At 41.7% G+C, this 23,035-nt stretch overlaps 2 protein-coding genes across 9 annotated transcripts in view; one reads left to right on the top strand and one right to left on the bottom strand.

The window, feature by feature from the left end:
- Window positions 1-23,035, top strand: part of nav3 (neuron navigator 3) — a 579,072-nt gene that overhangs the window by 13,943 nt on the left and 542,094 nt on the right. The window lies entirely within an intron of this gene.
- Window positions 1-23,035, bottom strand: part of osbpl8 (oxysterol binding protein-like 8) — a 120,883-nt gene that overhangs the window by 67,099 nt on the left and 30,749 nt on the right. For 4 of the 8 annotated variants that reach the window (XM_078417170.1, XM_078417173.1, XM_078417175.1 and 1 more), the window contains 2 exons: window positions 10,555-10,591; window positions 6,769-6,906 (listed from right to left, as the gene is read on the bottom strand). In XM_078417170.1, the coding sequence (XP_078273296.1) occupies window positions 6,769-6,906; window positions 10,555-10,591 (175 nt within the window). Of the gene's footprint in view, window positions 1-6,768; window positions 6,907-10,521; window positions 10,592-23,035 lie in introns of all 8 variants that reach the window. The other 4 variants (XM_078417169.1, XM_078417172.1, XM_078417171.1 and 1 more) reach the window with 2 other exon arrangements.

Raw genomic sequence — 23,035 nt, 5'->3', positions numbered from 1 at the left:
AAGCTCAGTGTCAATGACAGGGCACCTCGAGTAGAAGGATTCAGTAATCAGAATCAGGCAGCTTCTAAAGAGTGGATGCAAAACAATTCAAGGGATATATCACTCAGGCAGAGAGAGAGCCGTGGGAGGAGGTGATCAGGCACATGCTATGATGCGCAAGAAGGGAAATGGGGACACAGAGTCGTGCTTGGTGCACGAAGCAATGAAAGATGAGCACGAGCAGAAAAGGCTTCGAGTGTGCTGACTGCACTGCAGTGACTGGGGTGCACTGACGAGTGCAGTGGATGGCATGTTATGTGACTGGAATGTGCTGTTTGTAGCAGAGTGACAGAGGATTTGGTCGAAGGATTGGCTTATAAGCACAAAGTGCAATATTTCCACAAACTCAAGGAAATCCTTGGCCTGCAACTGCTCAACGTGGAGAGAACATTCAGGATTAAGAAATTAATTCTATGCAGAGCACACAGAAGCCCTGTGCATGTAACTCTGCACATTATCCACCCACCCATCTTTTGCCCAATTTGTGTTAAAGTCTGCGGCCAGCCATCTCAGAACCTATGGAACTGATATCAAAGGAAGTCATTCTTCAACCTGAGGGACTGGCCACACAAAAGATAAGAAGACAGAAATAACCAAAAAGTTCAAAGAGACAGACCGAGAGAGGGAAAGAAAGAGTGACCGATTAGGGATGTAGAAAACAAGGTGATGAGAGGGAGGTGGAAGGAGGGGTTGCAGAAGTGAGAGCAAGTAAGAAAATGACTTCCTATTCTTTCCCTTAACAATCAACACTACCCTCCCCACCAACTTCCACAAATGCAGCCACAATCAGGAAGAGAAAGATAGTAAATTGTGGAGAGAAGAGTGAAATATAATTTTCAACAGTTATTTCCTGAGGAGAAAAATCGCCTCATCGAAGATTCAAGTTTAAAATTAAACAATGATCTCTCAACCTCTGCTGCCACCTAGCAGATCATTTGGTATTTGCAGAAACATTCACAGTAAAACAGTGCAAAGCAAGGACCATGTTAAAATGCTGCTACTGTTATCTCTTTTCATAAGTAAAAGGAGCAGAATTAGACAATTCTGCCCATCAAGTCTAATCCACCATTCAGTTATGGCTGATCTATCTTTCCCTTTCAACCTCATTCTCCTGCCTTCTCCCCATAACCCTTGACATCCTTAGCAATCAAGAATCTGTCAAACTGCACCTTAAAAATATACATTGACTTGGCCTCCACAGCAACCTGTGGCAATGAATTCCACAGTTTCATCACTGACTAAAAAAAATCCTCCTCCTTTCCTTTCTAAAGGTATGTCCTTTTATTCTGAGGCTATGGCCTCTAGTCCTAGACTCTCCTACAAGTGGAAACATCCTCTCAACATCCATTCTATCCAGGCCTTTCGCTATCTGGTAAGTTCCAATGAGGTCCCTCGTTTTCATCTTTATTTGACTACATTGAGCTTTGTTATGGGGTGTAGTTCAATAAGGAAGAGAGTCCTGGCATTATCCTCCCAAGTCTTCTCTGTACTCTTTCCAGCTTAATGACATCCTTCCTATAGGAGAATGATCAAAACTTAACACAATGCTCCAAATGCGGCCCCATGAACATCTTGTACAACTGTAACAAAATGTCCCAACTTCTATACTCTGACTGTTGAAGGCCAAGGTAACAAAAACCTTCTTCACAACCCTATCTATTTGTGACACCACTTTCAGGGAATTGTGCACCTACACTCATAGATTCCTCTGCTCTACAATACTGCCTAGAGCCGAACCATTCACTACGAAGGTCCTGCCCTGGTTTGACTTCCCAAAATGAACCACCTTGCACATATCTGCACTGATTTCCATTAGCCATTGTTCAGCCCACTTGATCAAGATCCTGCCGTTAGATTTGATAGCTCTTTTCACTGTCTACAATACCACCTACTTTAGTGTCATCAGAAAACCTAACAATAATGCCTTATTGTTGTTATAAACCACAAACAACAATGGGCCTAGCACCAATCCCAAAGGCACACCACTTGTCACAAGCCCCATACAACTCCTCACTCTCTCTCCATATTCAATAATGAATTGGGTTGCTAATTGTACAGTTGATATCTCTGGCAAGTCTAATGGCAGTGCAGAAGGTTGGATTCACAAACATTCAAGTTCCGGCACATTCGAAGATTCCATGTTCCATAGCACAAATGTGCAAGTCAATGAATAGTGACTGAATATTGCAGAGAACAGCTGTTCCCCATTGAACCATTGCCCACATCAGAGCTCAATCCATTTGAATCACAACAATTCTCAATTTAAATGTTCCTGGTCTTTGACAAATTATGGCCTGGAGCCAACTGCAATATAAATGCTTACATTATCTCTCCAGTCACTGCTACAAATGTTTCTGTGTCTGCAGTGCCACATGTTACAAAAATAAAACTCATCCATGCCAAATGTATAAAAATGCTATTCATGAAGTTATAGACTTATACAGCTTAGAAATGAGGTGGCGCAGTGGTAGAATGGCAGCCTCACAGCCCCAGAGACCCAGATTCAATCCTGACTCCAGGTGCTGTCTGTACGGAGTTTGCACATTCTCACTATGACCATGTGGGTTTCCTCTGGGTGCTCCGGTTTCCTCCCACATTGGAATGTGGGTTTGTAAGTTAATTGGCTTATGTAAATTGTCCCTTGTGTGTAGGGTAGAACTAGTGGACGGGTGATCACTGGTCAGCCCGGACTCGGTAGGCCGAAGGCCTGTTTCCATGTTGTATCTCTAAACTAAAGTAAATAGGCACTACTGCCCAACTCATCCATGTCAACCAAAATGTCCCATCTAAGCTTGCCCCACATACCCACATTTGGTCCATATCCCTCTAAACCTTTCATAATTACGTACTTGTCAAATGTCTTTTAAGTTGTTATTGTTTCTGCCTCAACTACTTCCTCTGGCAGCTTGTGTAGGAAAATAACTGCAGATGCTGGTACAAATCGAAGGTATCACAAAATGCTGGAGTAACCCAGCGGGTCAGGCAGCATCTCTGGAGAGAAGGAATGGGTGACGTTTTGGGTTGAGACCCTTCTTCAGACTCCCTAGCCCAACCACCCTCTGAGTGAAAAAGTATCTGCTGAAAAGAGGTTCTATTCTACACATCAAAAACCTGAGCGTTGTTACATTTTGTATCCAAAACTTCCCATTTTTTAAGAAATTCCCCATTTGACTGAAAAAGATACATACAAAATATCTAATGTGGTACATCACGGCTGAAAGTCCCCAATCATTTGGTTCAAATGGAGCAACTTAATCCACTATGAATCATTTCAGTACAGCTCAAAAATCACATCAAATAACTGGTGAAAGGCTTTGTGTAGACCTCCTAACATTTGATTTTACAAATTCATAATTTTAATGTCCAAAATTCAGAATTTTACATTAAAATTCATAATATGGCGCGTAATGCAACTTTTCAGCAAAAAAAGGTATGCACGCCAAATGCGCATACGCGTCACACTACATTCATGTGTGAAAGACGACTATTATTTCCAACTGTCTATTCCAATTGGACTACATGTACAATGTCAGGCCTATCATGAGTATATTCGGCTATTTATAGAAAGGTTATTGAACAAAGATGATACGTTTTGCAACACAAAGAAAAAATTGTTTTGTTTTGCATTTTCTATTTTGATTCTTCCTTACACACCCCAATTCTCTTGGTATTGAATAAAAGAACAATGGTCATACAATGCCTGACTAAGTTATGAAGAAAGTTGATATATGCGACTCGACTAAGTATACGGAAGTACTTGTTGAAGTAAATTCGCACATTAATTGATAATCAGCCTGAGAAGGTGGTAATTGGCTTTTCTGCTGTGTTTTATATTTTAACCCTATCTTAATTAATTAATATAGTTATATAATCTTGTACTTAAATTTAATATTTACTCATTACAGTACCACTACTGATTTTCTGGCACTCTTGGTTCCAGATCTTTGCTGATTTATCCAGCTGGCCAAAGAAGTCGGCTATGGGGATAGATGTGCTGGCTCCAGCTGTGCCAGAGTTCCAGAGCCCCGGCCGCAGGTTGCAAATTCAACCCACCGATCGGCCATGGAAGTCCCGATGAGGTCGAGATTGGCTGCCTTGCCCAGCCAGGGTGCCACATTTTCGGAGAGACTTCCAGGGCGGGGGGATTTCTTGCCGAATCCCTAGCGACCTCTAGTGGCCGAATTGACAAATTGGCCATGGAAGTCCCGATGAGGTTGAGATTGGCTGCCTTGCCCAGCAAGGTGCCACATTTTCGGGGAGACTTCCAGGGCGCGGAAGATTTTTCACGGAACCCCTCGCAACCTTTAGTGACCGAATTGACAAATTGCAATTACCGACTGTTTTACGGAAAAATATGAGGCAAAATCGGAAAGGCGGAAATGAACTAAGAAAGCAGAAACTTTCCGCCAAATTCGGAAGGGTTGGGAGGGGTGTTTGTGTGTAAGAAGAAACTGCAGATGCTGGTTTATACCAACGATAGACACAAAGTGCTGGAGTAACTCAGTAGGTCAGGCAGCATCTCTGGAGAAAAGAAATAGGTGATGTTTTGGGTCAGAATCCTTCTTCGGGAATCAGTCTGAAGAAGGATTCTGACCCGAAACGCCACCTATTCCTATTCTCCAGGGACGCTGCTTGACCCGCTGAGTTACTCCAGCACTTTGTGTCTATCTTTGATGATAGGCTTTTTTCTTCGAAATCAAAATAAATTGTTTCTGTTGATATCTTGACCTCTTATGATGTTGATTACATCCACCTTTTTCACACAGAAAAAAATTATACCATTACGAATAACATTTCAATGCGAGTATTACTTTTGCTATTACAAATAAAATTATTTTGCGAGCATTTCTTTTAAAAATCACTTCATCAGGGTGTGGGTGACACTGGTAAGGCCATCATTTAGTGCCCATCCTGCATTGTACTTGCAAAGATATGCCAAGACAACTTCTTGAACTGCTGTAGTCCCTGTGGTGAAAGTCCTCCCCCATTACTGTTGGACACAGTGTTCCAAGACCTCAACTCCACAATGATGACAAAATAACAATTTGTCCCTAAAACCAGGATGGAGAATGTTGAAGGGGATCTATAAATGATGCCTTTGCTTTGTGCCTGGTGCCCTTGTGCTTACAGGCAGCAGAGCTCATCAGTTTGTGGTGCCTCAGAGTAGCCTAAGTAAGTAACTACTGTGCACTTTGTGGATGGTGCAAAATGTAGCCACCAGACACAGATGGTGCATAGACACCTCTTCAAGGGGATTGCTTAATGCTGAATATTGTTGAACTTCCTGAGTGTTGTTGATGCTGCATCCAGAAAAACAGAGCATTCCATTGCAATACATATGTGTACCTTGCCAGAGAGACATATCACATGGAAACAGGCCCTTCACCTTAACTTGCTCATACCTTTGTATTATATTTAGACCAAGGTTGTGAAAATACCTGGTGATGAATGTTCTGGACATCACTGAGCAGTGAGTAAATGGTTGCCTTCAGATAACTATGCCTTTGTCAACTCTTCAATGATAGAACATAGAACAGTGCAGCGCAAGAACAGGCCCTTCACCGCACAATGTCTGTGCCGAACATGATACCAAGTTAAACTAATCTTATCTGCCCACACATACTCCATATTCCTCCATTCCCATCATATCCATGTGCCTATTCAAAAGCTTCTTAATCTGCCCAATTAGTCCTGCTTTCTTTGCATTTACCCCCAAATCTCTGCAAGTCTTTTCTCATTGAGTCAATTCCTCTAGTTCCACTTCCCTTGTGAAACTTATTACTGAGATTACTTCAAATATATTTTCATGATGTGCTTTCCAGCCAATAATGTGTTCAGATACAAAAATCATACATTGGGTCTTTTGCTAATATTTTGCAATCACCTTACTGGTTACAATGAAATCACTAATGTTCACTAATGCAATGAAATCCCAATTTTGAACCCCTCTTTTCCATCTGCTGTTACCATTTTCCTTTTTGAATGAGAACATTCTGAGCTTCTCAAGCCTTCTGGCAATATTCTTTTTCCAAGTGTGAAAAAATTTCAATGTCCCCCTTTAATTCCATTGTTAATTTTAAAAATCCAACTATACTACATTGTTTCATTTTTTCATGCCATTAAAATTTTGATATAATTCGCAGCCATGTAAAAAAAAAAATTAAAGTGTAAGTGCTTTTCACCTGATCATCGCTACTTTCAACGTTTGCTGTTGCTTTCTTCAAAAGAAAAACTATTTGAATTTAAAGGGCAGTTTTAAAAAGTAAAACTCTCACTTATCAATTATCTTTTCCCTCTTCAAACTTTCCAAAGCCATTTATTACCGAGTAGTTTTTATATATAGTCATTGTAAAAGAATAGCAGCTAATTTAAACAGACCCAATTCTGCTTTTCTACCTTTATAAAAAGACAGTTTGAAGAAAAACACAGCAGTTCAAAACTACACTGCAAATACGGTGAGAAGCAGTGATGAGACACCCACATAGAGGATAAAGGCAAGCAGTTTAATATCGTTCCTTATCCCATGATAAATCTAGTGGGCGAGCAATTCATAATGCAATCAACACGAGCTGAGTAATAACAACCCCTTAATAAACAGTTAATCAAAATTAAACTTGCTCATGTATGATGCATTTGAAAACAACTGTTAGATAGGGAGCAGAACAGAGTTGTTGGTTGTTAGACCGATCGTCACACTGCCAAAGTTCTTAAATTTACAGCCATTCTTACCGTGATTGCTGCTGATTCCTGGACTGGCTGATGAGTGGACCACCTCTTTATTTGGGGAATAAAATGGTTCTTTTCCTGCACGCAAACTCATTTTCCCTGGAGTTACTGGCTGAGGTTCATCATTAATCATTACTGCAGCTGCCAAGACAACATATAGGTCGGTAATACAGCCAGCAATTTTCTTTATTTTCTCTTCAGAGATAAAACTTTCATCAAGAGAAACACAAAGAAGTTTCAGTCAGACAACCAAACCAGTTACTACTTTTCAATGATGAGCAAACAAAATACAAATACATTGTTGGCTGCAAGGAGTTAAATCAGAATCAGCTAATGTATTTCCAAACTAAAATACATTGTAATTTAACATACTTAAATGAAAGGCCGAATGGCCTACTCCTGCACCTATTGTCTATAATTCAATAACAATCACTTCCAAAAGAATAAATTGTTTTGCGTGTTTTTAAATGGGAAGAATATGTGGGAAGAAAACTAAGATTTTTTTTAGTGTTAAAAGATGTGCATTGAAAATGTTGTAGGCAAAACGTCCAATTTATTCCTTGAAGATTACAAAATAATTACTCACTTAACAGTGCTGAAAGGAATCTGATTAACACAGTAGTAAATTAAACCAAATAGCTTCCATCATATGGGTATGCAAATAGATTAATCAGATGCTATAAATCAACTTCAAGTCAGAATATTCATTAAAAGCTCACAACACTATTTACAGCATTTGCATTTTCCCAGCCATACAAATTTCTAATGGATAATCTACAGCAGTTCGAAAATGGTTTAAATACACCAAGGTATAATAACGATAAAGTTGCCTACCACCCACATGCAGAGAGATCAGCTAATTAGACAGACAGGATATTAAAACTCAGTTCTTAAAGTGTGCCAATAAGCTGTCTCAATATTTCATCCAAAGCCTCCATCGTGAGCATATGGCCGTTTGTCAGGTTTTTTTTATTTTTTAAAGAGAGTGATAAAAGGAAAAAATTGAACACGTTTACTTTTCAGTTTCAGGATAATCAATGCCACCTGCTGCTTCTCTGAGAAACTGCACTATTAAACCGTCTTTTACAAAAAAATACAAAGCGCCAGAAATGCCAAGGAAAAAACTGTAGGAGAAACTGAGCAAGTCTCTGTGGAGGGAGATGGACTGATATAATTCGGGTCGGGACCCTTTTTCAGATTGATGGAGTAACGGTGAGAGGGCTGGTCGATAAAGAATAGGGGAACGGGAACATGGTGCTCCCGAAATGGTCTCCTCTGCATCAGAGAGACCAAGTGCAGACTGAGCTACTGCTTAGCCAAACATTTGCTTGGGCCAGCTGGAGTTCCTGGTTGCCAGCCATTTAAATTCTACTTCCCATTCCCAAACTGACCTTTCTGTCCTCCTGCACTGCCAGAGTGAGTCTACATGCAAACTGGAGAAAAAGCATCTCATATTCTGCTTGCGTAGCTTATAAACTCAACTGCATTAACATTAAAAGGTAGAAATAACGAACCGTACATACTGATTTACAAAACACAAAATGCTAGAGTAACTTCGCGGGTCAGGCAGTTTCTCTGGAGAATATGGATAGATGATGTTTTGAATCAAGACCCTTCTTCAGGCTCAGTCTGTTACCTATTCCTTTTCACCAAAGATGCTGCCTGACCTGCTGAGTTACTCCAGCATTTTGTGTCTATCTTCGATGTTGACCTGCATCTGCAATTCCTTTCTCCACATTAAATTTAACATGAGTGGCAACCTTCCAAAATACAAGCTTCATTGGTTAAAAATATAATTTAAAATCTCTTTTCAAAATCAATCTGAAGGCCAGGCATTGCAGATTAATTACAGCTATATTTCTGTTGTACTTTTCCCATTTCAAATGCAACATAGGCTCTACTGAACAGCAAAAAAAGACAAGCTAGCTTGTCATCCCCTGTTGCCAACAATTATTTTGTTAATTAATGCAATTCCCATTATAGATTTAAAGTTACCATCTCTGAAGGAAGCTTGGTTATACCTCTTGGCTGATCATTGCATTAAATGTGCATTAAACATTATCCCAGCAGGAATAAAGAAAATTAATCTCTTAACAAGGATTTCCCAATCATTATTCCGTTTGTTATGCTTTTTGAATTCTATGTAACTGCAAAACAAAGCTTGAACACATTTTTTCATGGTTAGGTGTTGATACTGAGTTTCAGTAATGTCAATGTGGCTGAATATTTTGCATGTCTCTTTGATACAATTTTGCCCTCTGTACATAATGCTTCCAAACAGAAATCTTTCCACCACATATCCATAGCTTGGACTTAAGAGGGCGACAGAGAGCTACAAATGTAGCCTCCAGCCTCCATTTCCTTCTGCCATTCCTGCTCTCCAACATTTCTGTTAATTTTAAACTGGGGGGTTTGGCAGTGAAGACATTTTCGCCGTATATCGCAGAGACTAAAGCAATGGAAATACTGAATGATCTTGTGAAAACTGATGAGCACCAGTGAGACCAATTCATCATGTCAGGTCCGATGCAGTTCAGATAGAGGGACGTCAACTGGGAAGACATTAAGGGTCTTAACTATTCCCTCTTGCTTATTCATTCGCTTATCACCAAGGCCTTTGTCATCTGCAATTTAGAAATTAAAATCGGAGATAAGGTTTGTTCCAATCTACACTACTTCATTATTTATCCATCAAACTAATATTTCCTTTTGCCTAGTATCTTTGTGACTCGTTTTACCTTGGCCCACGTGTCTAATCTAATCCCAAATGTTGAAGTTGTTTCTGTTCAAATATTAAAACCCAAGGACAAATTCATAACCATAAGTGTGTATTACAAATTTCCTTCTCTTAGTAAAGTACTCATTAAGAATCTCCACTACTTAAAAAAATAATAACAAAACCCACCTCTTGGATTGTGAATGGAATTTCCTGGCTTTGAGCCTAGTTCACAGGGATTGGTAGCTAATCCCTGACTGCAGCCTACTGCTTGGCTATTTCACACAATTTTCCCTGCTTAAACTTGCACAGCAGTATGATACTGATAAAGTCACATCTTGGTCTCTCCTATCTTAACTAGCATCCATACCATGTTAAAACAATTTCAATATTGCCACTCCACTCACCTATTTTAAACCGGGCCTTATCCAGTTACTGCATTGAACAACCCTTTACCACAGGAAATGTCCAGCCCATTTTTAACCCTCCATGTCCTCTGAACTAACTCTTTCCTCTTGTTCCAAAGCCACTGCTTCCATGTAAAAATCCCTTCTCATTCATAACCACTTGTGAATTCTTGGCATTTCTAACCATTAATTGTTTCCTCAGCATCAATCTTCCTTTTGAAACCACACACCACTCTGCATCAGCCCAGGAGGAATTTTCTTCCCAGTCAGAATCTCCCTCCACAGATAACATGGCCTAAAAGATACAGGAGCAGAATTGGGCCCTTCGGACCATCGAGCCTACACCATTCAATCATGACTGATCTAAATGATCTAATTTTCTGTTTTTACCACATTTTCTGTTTTTATTTCCTCCAAGTCATTCAAATAAAATTCTAATTTCCCACAATATTTCATTAATTTGCTTAACCTCCTCTGGAAGCAAAGGCCTCATACCTTGAAAAAGTCATTTGATAGCGAACAGTAACTTTATTGTCACCAGCTCAAGATGCACAGACTGGCTCTTAATTTATCAGCTATAAAAATAAATTACTTAGAAAGCTGCACACCAAAATGAAAACCAGCAGAACTCACCAGTGGTAGTTTTACTGAATGAAAGGCACTTACTTGCTAATCCCTGCAAGTCTCTGATTTCTCCATGATGCTGTTGGTGCATTGGAACATGTACAACGTTAGCAGCAGGTCCAGCAGAAGGAAAGTTAGAAACATGGGAGGGGAGACAACAAAGTAAAACGAGTTAGTACAGTCGGCAATATGTGGGATGCATGAAAATCTTCAAGCAAAAATGTTTTCCTATTTGTTTAGTCCATGACATGAATGATGCTCAAAAATTGTACGATAAAAAATCTGTTCCTGATCAGTTAAAAGGCCCAACAAGACGAGAACTGGGATTTCTATCAATATCAGGAGTTGGCCTTTCTGAATCTGTATTTGAAGTGGTATTGACACAAAGAGCAGTTGTAATTGATAAAGCACTCGTCTGGGTTTTGCATTATTTAACAACTGCCTAAGATACAAATCAGACCATGAACAAAACATTGTGCAATAATTTTCTTATTCAGCTATGGTTTTTCACTAAGCACAAAAGATTTAGTGGAATTTTTCTCAGTTAAATCAATATCCATTAATCCTACTTCGAAGCAAGTCATATTAAGGCTGCATTTTTAAAAACGCTGCTTACACTGTTCCACTAAAACATTAGCTGTGGATGCCAGATCCCTTGAGAGATAAGAGAAAATGAACACAAAGAGAGATGGAAATACTGAACAAATAACATTTCTTCTGAAATGACTTTATATCCTAGTGAACATTGCGATAGGATCAAGATTTCACTTGGTCAAGATTGTGTAGCAGCTGGTGACAACAGCCAATCCATGCTATGAGGCATTCATACAGAGGCATCTTCCTCTCCATGAGTAGAAGCTAGTCATCCTTGACCTCAAAGGATTGCTTGTTAAGAAACACCAGAGGCAGTTTTGTTCTGACAACAAATTGCCTAGAGCTCCAGACCCATTCATGAAAGAATGGGTACACTTGCATTGTTCTACACACTAGGGACAATTTACAATTTTTACCACAGCCAATTAACCTACAAACTTGTAGACTGTCGAAGGAAACTGGAACACCCAGAGAAAACCCACATGGTCACAGGGAGAACGTACAAACTCCGTACAGACAGTGCCCAAGGTCAGGATCGAACCCTGGCGTCTGGCACTGTGAGGCAGCAACTCTACTGCTGCACCACTGTGCTGTACCTCTGCGATTTTAATGATCTGTACACACAAAACTAGCAATCGCACCAAGTTAAAATGATCATAAGATTAAACATGCTATTTTTCTGGTATTTACAGTGACTAGAATAACTTTCCTCGATATATTTAGAGAAGTACCTTGTATTTTCTAAGTCCTCAAATGCATTTTTATAAGATCAGCACATGTTATATTAAAATTTCAAAAGTTTTCACAATCAGATGATCTTAATCATGCTGTGCCAAATGTGTGTGAATGGTTGGTTAGCTTGAGTATTAATTTCTATACTTTTAGTTCAGTGCTTTCTTGAGGCTGACTTGTTTGCACCAATTACGCCCACTCTAACATTCGTTACATTCTGGGTTTTTTGACAGGAAATTTCTACGTAAATAAATATTTGCAAATGGAGCAAAGAGAGGTGGATAACTTTGGAAAAACTTCCTGTTTATGATCTTACAGTCATAGAGTAAAACAGTGTGGAGACAGGCTTTCTTCTGCCCATTGCCCACGCCAACCAATGTACTCTATCTCCACAAGTCCCACCTGCCTGTGTTTGACCCATATCCCTCCATGCATCTGTCCAAATGTTTTTTTTTATGTTGTGATAGTACCTGTCTCAACTATCTCCTATGACAGCTCGCTCCATATACCCACCACCCTGTGAGTGGAAAAGTTGCACCTCAGGTTCATATTAAATCTTACCCCCCCTCACCTTAAACCTATGTCCTTGCGTTTACTCTGTCTATTCCTCTATAAGATCACCCCTCATCCTCCCATCCTCCGAGGAATAAAGTCATAGCTTGCTCTACCATTCCCTGTGGTCCAGGCCCTCGAGTCCTGGCAACATCCTCCTGAAACTTCTATGCACTCTGTCCAGCTTGACAATATCATTCCTGTAACAGGGTGACCAAAAAACTAATCACAATACTCTAAATGTGGCCTCACCAATGTCCTGTACAACTGTAACATGAAATCTTGGACAGGATATTTCAATCTCAGTGTCAAATTTCTAACTTGACAAGAGATGAAATAAATGGAGCAGAACATCAGACACTTCCAGCCCACAAAGCTGTGCCGAACATGATGCCAAGATAAACGTTGTCGGTGCCAGAAAAGCAGTGAACGGCCTAGGTGAGGTCTGCTGTATGCTTTTACTGAGTTGTATGTAAAACAAAGCATTTCACCGTACCTAGGTACATGTGACAATAAAGTATCATTGAAATCTCACCTGACTGCACGTGATCCGTCGCCTTCCATTCCCTGCATATCCATGCCCCTATCTAAAAGCCTCTGACCTGCCTCTGCCACCACCATCTCTACAGCGCGTTTCCAGGCACCCACCCACCACTCTCGGTGTCATCGAACATTGCACCCGCTGTGAAAAAGCTTGCACAAATCTCCAAATGTTTTTGTATGTCCACCAGTCCTACCTTCCACATAGCGATCCAAATAATGTAGCGACAACCAATTCCAAGTGATAAAACTGGGATTTAACAGGACAAGCAAAGGATGCACACACAGCCCTGAGACAACATCCCATATTAATGCATTCTATTTCTCAAATCCTCTGTACAATCAGATTTGAACGTACAAAAGAAAGATTGTCCTTAAATTAACAATAAAGTCAGATGTGCAGAAAGCTTGTTTTGCATGAAAAGGAGATCGCTCCTTGTCTTGGCTAAAAATACCAGCAAAATCCTATTATCTGATTATTTTCCAGTTGCTTGTGAATTTCCCTATAAAATTGTGATAATTGCAATTCAACAGCTGTGATGCACTTTGGAGCATCCTGAGATTAAGAAAAGGAATATCGATGCTATAACAAAAGAAAATACAATGCACACTACAAATCAAATATAAAAAAAGATTAAATGCTGGATATACAGTGCCCTCCATAATGTTTGGGACAAAGACCCATCATTAATTTATTTGCCTCTGTACTCCACAATTTGGGATTTGTAATAGAAAAAAATCACACGTGGTTAAAGTGCACATTGTCAGATAAAGGCCATTTTTATACATTTTGGTTTCACCATGTAGAAATTACAGCTGTGTTTATACATAGTCCCCCTATTTCAGGGCACCATAATGTTTAGGACACATGGCTTCACAGGGGAAGTGGGGGAGGGGGAAGGGAGAAGGTAGGGGGGGGAGGGGAAGGGAGGGGGGAGGGGGGAAGGGGGAGAGGGGGGGAGGGGGGAGAGGGGGGGGAGGGGGAGAGGGGAGGGAGGGGGAGATGGGAGGGGGAGAGGGGAGGGGGGAGGAGAGGGTGCTACACCAATGCAGGAGAGGTTTGGGCCCAACGGGTGCACTTAGACTAGTCAGGAATAAAACTACAGATGAATGGGGCTCGCAGGCTGAAACATGAGCTAGGATACTGTCCTTCCATAAGCTAGGGTCCTGGCCGATTCAACTCTACCCTATGGCAGATATTGGACTTTATCTATGGTTGCACGACAGTGCTGAAAACTACATCCTGCACTCTGTATCTTCCCCTTTGCTCTATTGTACTCGAGTTTGACGATTGTTTTTAGGTGTAGTATTAGCTGATATTTCTGGATAGTATGCAAAACAAAGCTTCTCACAGTACCTTGGTACATGTGACAATAATAAATCTAAACCTAAACCTGGAGCAACCAAGCAAAAATATTTCTGCTGATGCTGCCTGACCTGTGCACATTACCAGCATATTTTAAAATTTTATTTCAGTTCCCCAACATTGATGCTTTGTTTTTGTACAACAATAACGAGGTTATGCACAATACTGAAACTGAATTACAAATGTCCTGATGCAGGGTCTTGACCTGAAACGTGGACTATTCCATTCCTTCCACAGGTGCTGCTCATCCCACTGTGCCCCTCCAGTAGTACAAGAAGATAACTGCAGATGCTGGTACAAATCGAAGGTATTTATTCACAAAATGCTGGAGTAACTCAGCAGGTCAGGCAGCATCTCGGGAGAGAAGGAATGGGTGACGTTTCGGGTCGAGACCCTTCTTCAGACTGATGTCAGGGGGGCGGGACAAAGGAAGGATATAGGTGGAGACAGGAAGATAGAGAGAGATCTGGGAAGGAGGAGGGGACGGGAGGGACAGAGGCCCAGGCGAAATATGAGGTGCTGTTCCTCCAATTTCCCAAGATGAGGTGTTTCACACTAGGGCTTCAGAGATGTCCTCGTTCTTCAGGAAACGGGGCTTCCCCTCCTCCATTATAGATGAGGCTCTCACTAGGGTCTCTTCTACATCCCGCAGATCCGCTCTTGCTCCCCCTCCCCCCACTCGCAACAAGGACAGAATCCCCCTCGTTCTCACCTTCCACCCCACCAGCCAGCGGATCCAACAAATCATCCACCAACATTTCCGTCACCTACAACGGGACCCCACCACTGGCCATATCTTCCCATCCCCTCCCCTCTCTGCGTTCCGCAGAGACCGTTCCCTCTGTAACTCTCTGGTCCACTCGTCCCTTCCTACCCAAACCACCCCAACCCCGGGCACTTTCTCCTGCAACCGCACGAGATGCAACACCTGTCCCTTTACCTCCCCCCTCAACTCCATCCAAGGACCCAAACAGTCTTTCCAGGTGAGACAAAGGTTCACCTGCACCTCATCTATTGCATCCGCTGCTCTAGATGTCAACTTATTTACATCGGCGAAACGAAGCGCAGACTCGGCGATCGCTTCGCTGAACACCTGCGCTCGGTCCGCATTAATCAAACTGATCTCCCGGTGGCCGAGCACTTCAACTCCCCCTCCCATTCCCAGTCTGACCTTTCTGTCATGGGCCTCCTCCAGTGCCATAGTGAGGCCCACCGGAAATTGGAGGAACAGCACCTCATATTTCGCCTGGGCAGTTTACAGCCCAGTGGTATGAACATCGACTTCTCCAATTTTAGATAGTTCCTCTGTCCCTCCCGTCCCCTCCTCCTTCCCAGATCTCCCTCTATCTTCCTGTCTCCACCTATACCCTTCCTTTGTCCTGCCCCCCTGACATCAGTCTGAAGAAGGGTCTCGACCCGAAACGTCACCCATTCATTCTCTCCCGAGATGCTGCCTGACCTGCTGAGTTACTCCAGCATTTTGTGAATAAATGTGTCCCTCCAGTAGTTTGTTTTATGCTCCATACTACAGAATCAGCAGTCTCGTGTTTCTGAATTAAAAATGTATTTATTGCAACATTCTTCTTCTTTTAATACCATAGGACTTCCTTACTGGAATTAAATGTGCTCAATTGCCAGAATTCCCCACATGCTGGTGAGATATTATCAGCTGCAGTGCCTACACTGATGTCTCATTCCCATGACATACAAAGTACAGTCCCACATTAGGGACTCTGGTTGAATGAGTTTAATATTTACATTTACTCTTCGCCCCTTTAACTCGTCTCTGTTAGTTTGTTAGTTATTTGCTGACTAGTTTAGTTTAGATTAGTTACAGTGTAGAAACAGGCCCTTTGGCCCACTGAGTCCATGCTGACCAGCGATCCCCATGCACCTGCTCTATCCTACACAGTAGGGACAGTTTACAATCTTTACTGAAGCCAATTAACCGACAAACCTGTATGTCCTTGGAGTGTGGGAGGAAACTGGAGCACCCGGGGAAATCCCACGCAGTCATGGGGAGAACATACAAACTCTGTACGGACAACACCCGTAGTAAGGATCGAACCTGGGTGTCTGGCGCTGTATGGGGTGAATATTTTTATGGTGAAAATATAATATATTTTGAATTAAAAGGCACTGCAGATGCTGGTTTATACCAAAGATGGACACAATATGTTGGAGTAAGTCAGAGGGTCAGGCAGCATCTCTGGAGAAAATGGATAGGTGACATTATGGGTCAGGACCCTTCTGCAGACTTGTGGGGGGGGGATGGAAGCAAGAAAAGACCAGGACAAACCAGGGCTGGGAACAGATTACCTCAGGCAGGGTGCTTCCCTGATAGGCCAATTGTAGGCTAGAGATGTTGTCATGCCACAAGGGTTATAACATTGCAAACATACTTGTACCTCAGTTGCAATTTTGAGCATTAATTACTCTACATACACCAAAATGTAACCCACAAAAGTATTTTTCTAGTGTGAGATCACAAATTCATCCATTACACTGACCAGCTTTCTATCACCTGGCATTTAAAACTGTGTTCAGGTGCTTACGGAGGAATTGGGATCACATCAAGTTCATTACACACGTCAAGAACTCAGTGCAGTTACTAGGAAATTGTACCAAATGCATACGACTGATAGTTCGCAGGGGTTTAAAAATATGAATGTTTCTTCCAAAATTAAACCAAGGCTATCTCCAAGGCCAGACCGACTGCAGTTAAGCACTTGGTTGCAGGCCAAGGACTAAGCAACTTTTGATTGCAACTAAAGTAAGCAACTAAAACACAGGTGCATGCAGAAGATAAGTATTGCCAAGATGCAATCTGTTGCTCGCACACAAGCTACGGTGTAATTAAATTTAAAAAAAACTATGCAGCCTTCTTAAACCAGTGTTTTTATAGGCAGAGCATTTATTATTATTTTGCATCATAGTGCTAAATAATTTCCCCTCAATTAAAATAATACAATGCACAGGATCTAAAACTTGCAACGAACCGTGCTAAGAAGTGGGATGCAGAAAATACTAAATTTGAAAGGACACATATGGGAAATGTAACTTCTGCTTCTGTGTGACTGCCAGTCATCCAGAAACAGGAATCGGAAGGGCACCAAAGGAAATGGCTGGAATAGTATCTTTTTAAATGGATTAAAGTACAAAAAAAAAGTTTCATGAGCTGGCATACTGGGACAATTAACACATTTGCTACGTCACGGAGCCAGGAAAACGGGTTTTAAGCTGATCTTTGGTACTGTCTGTGTGGGGTTTGCATGTTCCTATGTGTGCTTTTTCGGGTGTATGGACTGGTCACTATAAATTGGCCTAATGTATAGGCGAGTGATGGAGTTTAGTTTAGCTTGAGATACAGTGTGAAAACAGGCTCTTCACCCCCACCCCCCCACCCCCCGAGTTCATGCTGCCGACCAACGATCACCCTACTCGAGTTCTATTTTATTCCAGTTTCACAAACCTACACACAATGAGCAATTTACAGAATTGACATTTAACCTACGAACCTGGACGTCTTTGAAGTGTAGGAGGAAACCAGAGCACTCTGAGAAACTCCACGCGGTCACAGGGAGAAAGTAAATATAGCACCTTTTGTCAGGATCAAACCTGAGTCTTTGGCGCTGTAAGGCAGTAACTCCACCACTGTGCCACCCTAACCACTTATGGGAAAGTGTGAAGAATAAAGGGGAATTAGTATATGTTTCATGTCAATGGGTTATTGATGGTTGGCACTGATTCAGTGGGCAGGAGGACCTGCTTGCTTGCAGTGTGACTCAACAACTCTAAAGGGTTATATGCTGAGTTGCACAGCAAATGGAAAGGTCTTGCACAGTGGAGTGAGAAAGAAAACTACAATGGGTGCAATACAAAAAGGCACAGGATTCGATTCAGGCCTTCAAGACATTTTGGATTGATTAAAAAATACAGATTGATCAAACGATCCAGCATGGAAACAGGCCCTTCAGCCCACCGAATCCACGTCGGCCATCCAGTGAATTGGCCTCCACTGCCTTCTGTGGCAGAGAATTCCACAGATTCACATCTCTCTAGATGAAAAAGTTTTTCTTCATCTCAGTCCTAAATGGCCTACCCCTTATTCTTAAACTGTGACCACTGGTTCTGGACTCCCCCAACATCGGGAACATATTTTCTGCATCTACCCTGTCCAATCCTCTAAGAATTTTAGATGTTTCCATAAGATTCCCTCTCATCCTTCTAAATTCCAGTGAATACAAGCCCAGTCGACCCATTCTTTCATCATATGTCAGTCACACCATCCCAGGAATTAACCTGGTGACCCTACGCTGCACTCCCTCCATAGCAATAATGTCCTTCCTCAAATTAGGAGACCAAAATTTCACACAATACTCCAGGTGCGGTCTCACAGTACAACTGCAGTAGGACCTCCTTGCTCCTAAACTCAAATCCTCTCGCAATGAAGGTCTACATGCCATTGGCTTTCTTCACTACCTGCTGTACCTGCATGCTTACTCTCAGTGACTGATGTACAAGCACACCCAGGGCTCGTTGCACCTTCGCTTCTCCGAATCTGACACCATTCAGATAATAATCTGCCTTCCTGTTCTTGCCACCAAAGTGGATAACCTCACATTTATCCACACTATATTGCATCTGCCATGCTTCTGCCCACTCACCCAACCTATCCAAATCACCCTGCAGCCTCATAGCATCCTCCTCGCAGCTCACACTGCCACCCAGCTTTGTGTCATCCGCAAACTTAGAGATGTTACATTTAATTCCCTCGCCTAAATCGTTAATATAAATTGTAAACAACTGGGGTCCCAGCACAGAGTCTTGCGGTACCCCACTAGTCACTGCTTGCCATTTTGAAAAGGACCCGTTAATTCCTGCTCTTTGCTTCCTGTCTGTGAACTAGTTCTCTATCCATGTCAATTCCCTACCCCCAATACCATGTGCTCTAATTTTGCACACTAATCTCTTGTGTGGTACCTTGTCAAAGGCTTTTTGAAAGTCCAGACACACCACATCCACTGTCTCTCCCTTATCCATTCTACTTGTTACATCCTCAAAAAATTCCAAAAGATTAATCAAGCATGATTTCCCCTTCATAAATCCATGCAGACTTTGACCGATCCTGTCACTGCTTTCCAAATGCATTGCTATAACATCTTTAATATTCAACTCCAGCATCTTCCCCACTACTAATGTAAGACTAACTGGTCTATAATTCCCTGTTTTCTCTCTCCCTCCGTTCTTAAAAAGTGGAGTTACATTGGCGAGTAGGAACTGATCCACAGGAACTGATCCAGAGTCGAGAGAACATTGGAAAATGATCACCAATGCATCCACGATTTCTCGGGCCACCTCCTTGAGTACTCTGGGATGCAGACCATCAGGCCCTGGGGATTTATCTGCCTTCAGTCCCAACAGTTTACCTAACACCATTTTCTGACTAATGTGGATTCCCTTCAGTTCCTCCCTCCCACTAGATCCTTGGTCCCCTAGTATTTCTGGGAGATTGTTTGTATCTTCCTTAGTGAAGACAAAACTGAAGTACTCGTTTAACTGTTCTACCATTTCCTTGTTTCCCAATTTAAATCCACCTGTCTCTGACTGTAAGGGACCTACATTCGTCTTCACTAATCTTTTCCTTTTTACATACCTTAAAAAAACTTTTACAGCCAGTTTTTATATTCCCCGCAAGCTTTCTTTCACGCTCTTTTTTTCCCCCTCTTAATTAACCCCTTTGTCCTCCTCTGTTGAGTTCTAAATTTCTCCTGGTCCTCTGGTTTGCCGCTTCTTCTGGCCAATTTATATGCTTCTTCCTTGGATTTAACACTATCCTTGACTTCCCTCGTCAGCCAAGGTTGAGACGCCTTCCCAGTTTTATTTTTTCGCCAGAACAATTTCTGGCGTTCATCCAGTTAACATGCAAACTCCACACAGACAGCACCTGAGGTCAGGATTGAACCTGGGTTTCTGGCGCTGTGAGGCAGCAGCTCTACTGTGCGGCCCTGAGAAGAAGATAGAGGTGCACAAACACATTTAAGTTCTGAAGAAATTTGAAGTTGTTATTTTGGGGGGAACAAGATCTCTTAAATATCAAAAATGATATGGTAAACATTGCCCTGACCTTTAAAAGTGTGAGCTTTAAAGAATGGGTAAATGTAAAAATTGTCCCTAGTGGGTGTAGGATAGTGTTAATGTACGGGGATCGCTGGGCGGTGCGGACTTGGTGGGCCGAAAAGGCTTGTTTCCGCGCTGTATATATATGATATGAATTGTACCAAATCAATATTGAGTTTTCTGCAGTGATAGTTGTGCTTTTAGTTTTCTAAAGCAGAGATCATGGAGCTTGGACTTTAAGAAAATAACTGCAGATGCTGGTACAAATCGAAGGTATTTATTCACAAAATGCTGGAGTAACTCAGCAGGCCAGGCAGCATCTCGGGAGAGAAGGAATAAGTCAGAAAAACTACATGGGAGCATCCACAATCACAGCTGATTGGCTTGCGGAAAGGGCCGCAATCGACAGCAGTAGCGCACTGCTACTGAGTTGTACGACTTAGAAATAAAGCAGTGGCCTGAAAGAATTGCTTACTTAAGTGCGTGTTTACGTAAGTCCCTCCTTCTGTAAGTCGGGGAGTGCCTTTATTGACAGTGCACCTCACTGCCTTTCCTCCACCAACAACAAATCTTAAATCTTTGCCATTGCTTTCTTCAAATTTTATTTTAACCAAGCGCATCCCCACAATAAGGTGCAAATTAATAAACATGCTGCTGCCAAATTCTTCTTCTGCAAAGGATTACGTTCTCTAAATAATGGCTTAATGTGTGGATTGTAGAATTTCTCCATAGAGGTGCCGAATGCATCACATTGCATTCCTCAACCAGGTGTTGCACCACCACGCCAGGTTCGCATTCATTATTTACCAGTTCACACGCTTACTCTTCTGCAGAGTTTGCATTCTTCAGTCGCCATGCTCCTGAACAACACCTTCAGCTATATTCCTGCCACCTCTCCCTTTAATCCAAAAGATCCTCTTCTTTTGTCAGCCTCACCATGTAAATGTATTCTTCCTCCTGCTTCATCCCTCTTCTTAGCACCACTCTGTATTGCATTGTTTGTGTGAAGTATGCTGTAATAATGCAAAGCAGTCCTTCTTGTTCACTCAAACCCCAAAACATCATGGTGATTTATGATGTTTACATCATTGCATGCAGCTGAACACTGCTACAGGGGCAATTACAGCTTCTATTGGCTGATCTCAGCTGGGCTAGAGGGAGAGCCATTACAAAATCAACTTCAAGTTACCTTGGGGATACAAAGAACTGCATGTGCCAATTTACCATTAAAAAAAACAAAGTGCTGGAGCAACTCAGCGGATCAAGCAGCATCTCTGGAAAACATGGCTAGTCCCGCCCGAAACGTCACCTACATTCTGCAGAGTGGCAGCCTGAACCGCAAAGTTACTCCTGCACTTTGTAGCATGGTGTGTTTTCTAGTTACCTCAGGTTGAGGCCAGGGATAGCCAGCCTGAGTTCCCAATGTGAAGGAAGTACTTGTTGTCAGGGACCGAGAAGATGATTGAAGACTACAAAGGCAAATGTCCTGTCAGAACTCACTGATCAGCTGGAAGCAAGATAAGGTAGTGTTGGATAGTTAATGTCAGTCTATGTAACCATACTACAAAGTGGAAATTAGAAAATCAGGAGGAAAAATATCAAATTCCACAAGACAGCATAAAAATAGTGTAATTCAGAGATATAAATTAAAACGTGATTAGTCCCGGCTGAAGTTCCTGTACTGCCCATTAGATTCAGCACCAGTGCATTATAACGACAGGAAGAGATCAATTATTAATTGTTTCCAAGGACAATTCTATTTAACGATTTGTCCTCTCCTTGCAAGGAGATGTCAAGTATCTTTAAATGATGCATTACCAAAACCTGGCAGACAATGCACAATCTGTACAATTACAAATCTTGCTTGGCCAATCTTCTTGTCAGTTTATTTCATAAAAATACTCAAGTGTCAGCCTAGATTAGTGATAAAGGCAACAAGGTTTTGACAGGAGGGTCTGAAGATCATTGACCCCACTCGTCAAGGGCAATCTAGTATACGTGGACAATCAGTGAATCCTTGCCAACAATGGATAATAACTGGGCAGGTCCTAGATTCCATGGAAGATGCATGGTTGAATCTGATATCCTGGAAACCAACGGGTTATTGAGGGTCTGGGCAAAGGTAAAGAAAAAATATATATTTTGCACAACATAATGGTACAAAGATTTCAAGTAATTAGACATTGAGAGGGGCGTTGAAAATAAATTAGCTAATGTTTGGCCAGCAGGGACAAGATGGGCCAAATGACCACCTTGGGCGTCAGACATTTCTGCAACTCTACACAACCGAGTGCTGAGAAATCTCAGCCAGCACATTTGCCCATGCAGTACTCTGAAAACGATATCAAGCGTTTTTAAATATGATGGATGATTTGATCCCAATTAGGCGGGTTCAAGATATTTTAACATATCAACTAAATCTGGAATTAAACTTGCATTGGCAATTTTTACAATAGCCAAGAAGCTTTTGCGTTATCATTCAAATCCCTCGTCTGGAGTCTTAAAGCTCAGTATTAATTCTGTGTTATGTCAACAAGTCTATCCTGTAGAAAACTAAAATCCAACAAGTTTCCGATATGCATTCAGTCATCTGTTAGAAGATCACATCATGTTAATAAA

Source organism: Rhinoraja longicauda, chromosome 20, assembly GCF_053455715.1.
Source record: "Rhinoraja longicauda isolate Sanriku21f chromosome 20, sRhiLon1.1, whole genome shotgun sequence".
Classification (NCBI taxonomy): Eukaryota; Metazoa; Chordata; class Chondrichthyes; order Rajiformes; family Arhynchobatidae; genus Rhinoraja; species Rhinoraja longicauda.
Note: the sequence above shows the minus strand (reverse complement) of the source record. Positions and strands in the feature narration are given on the sequence as shown.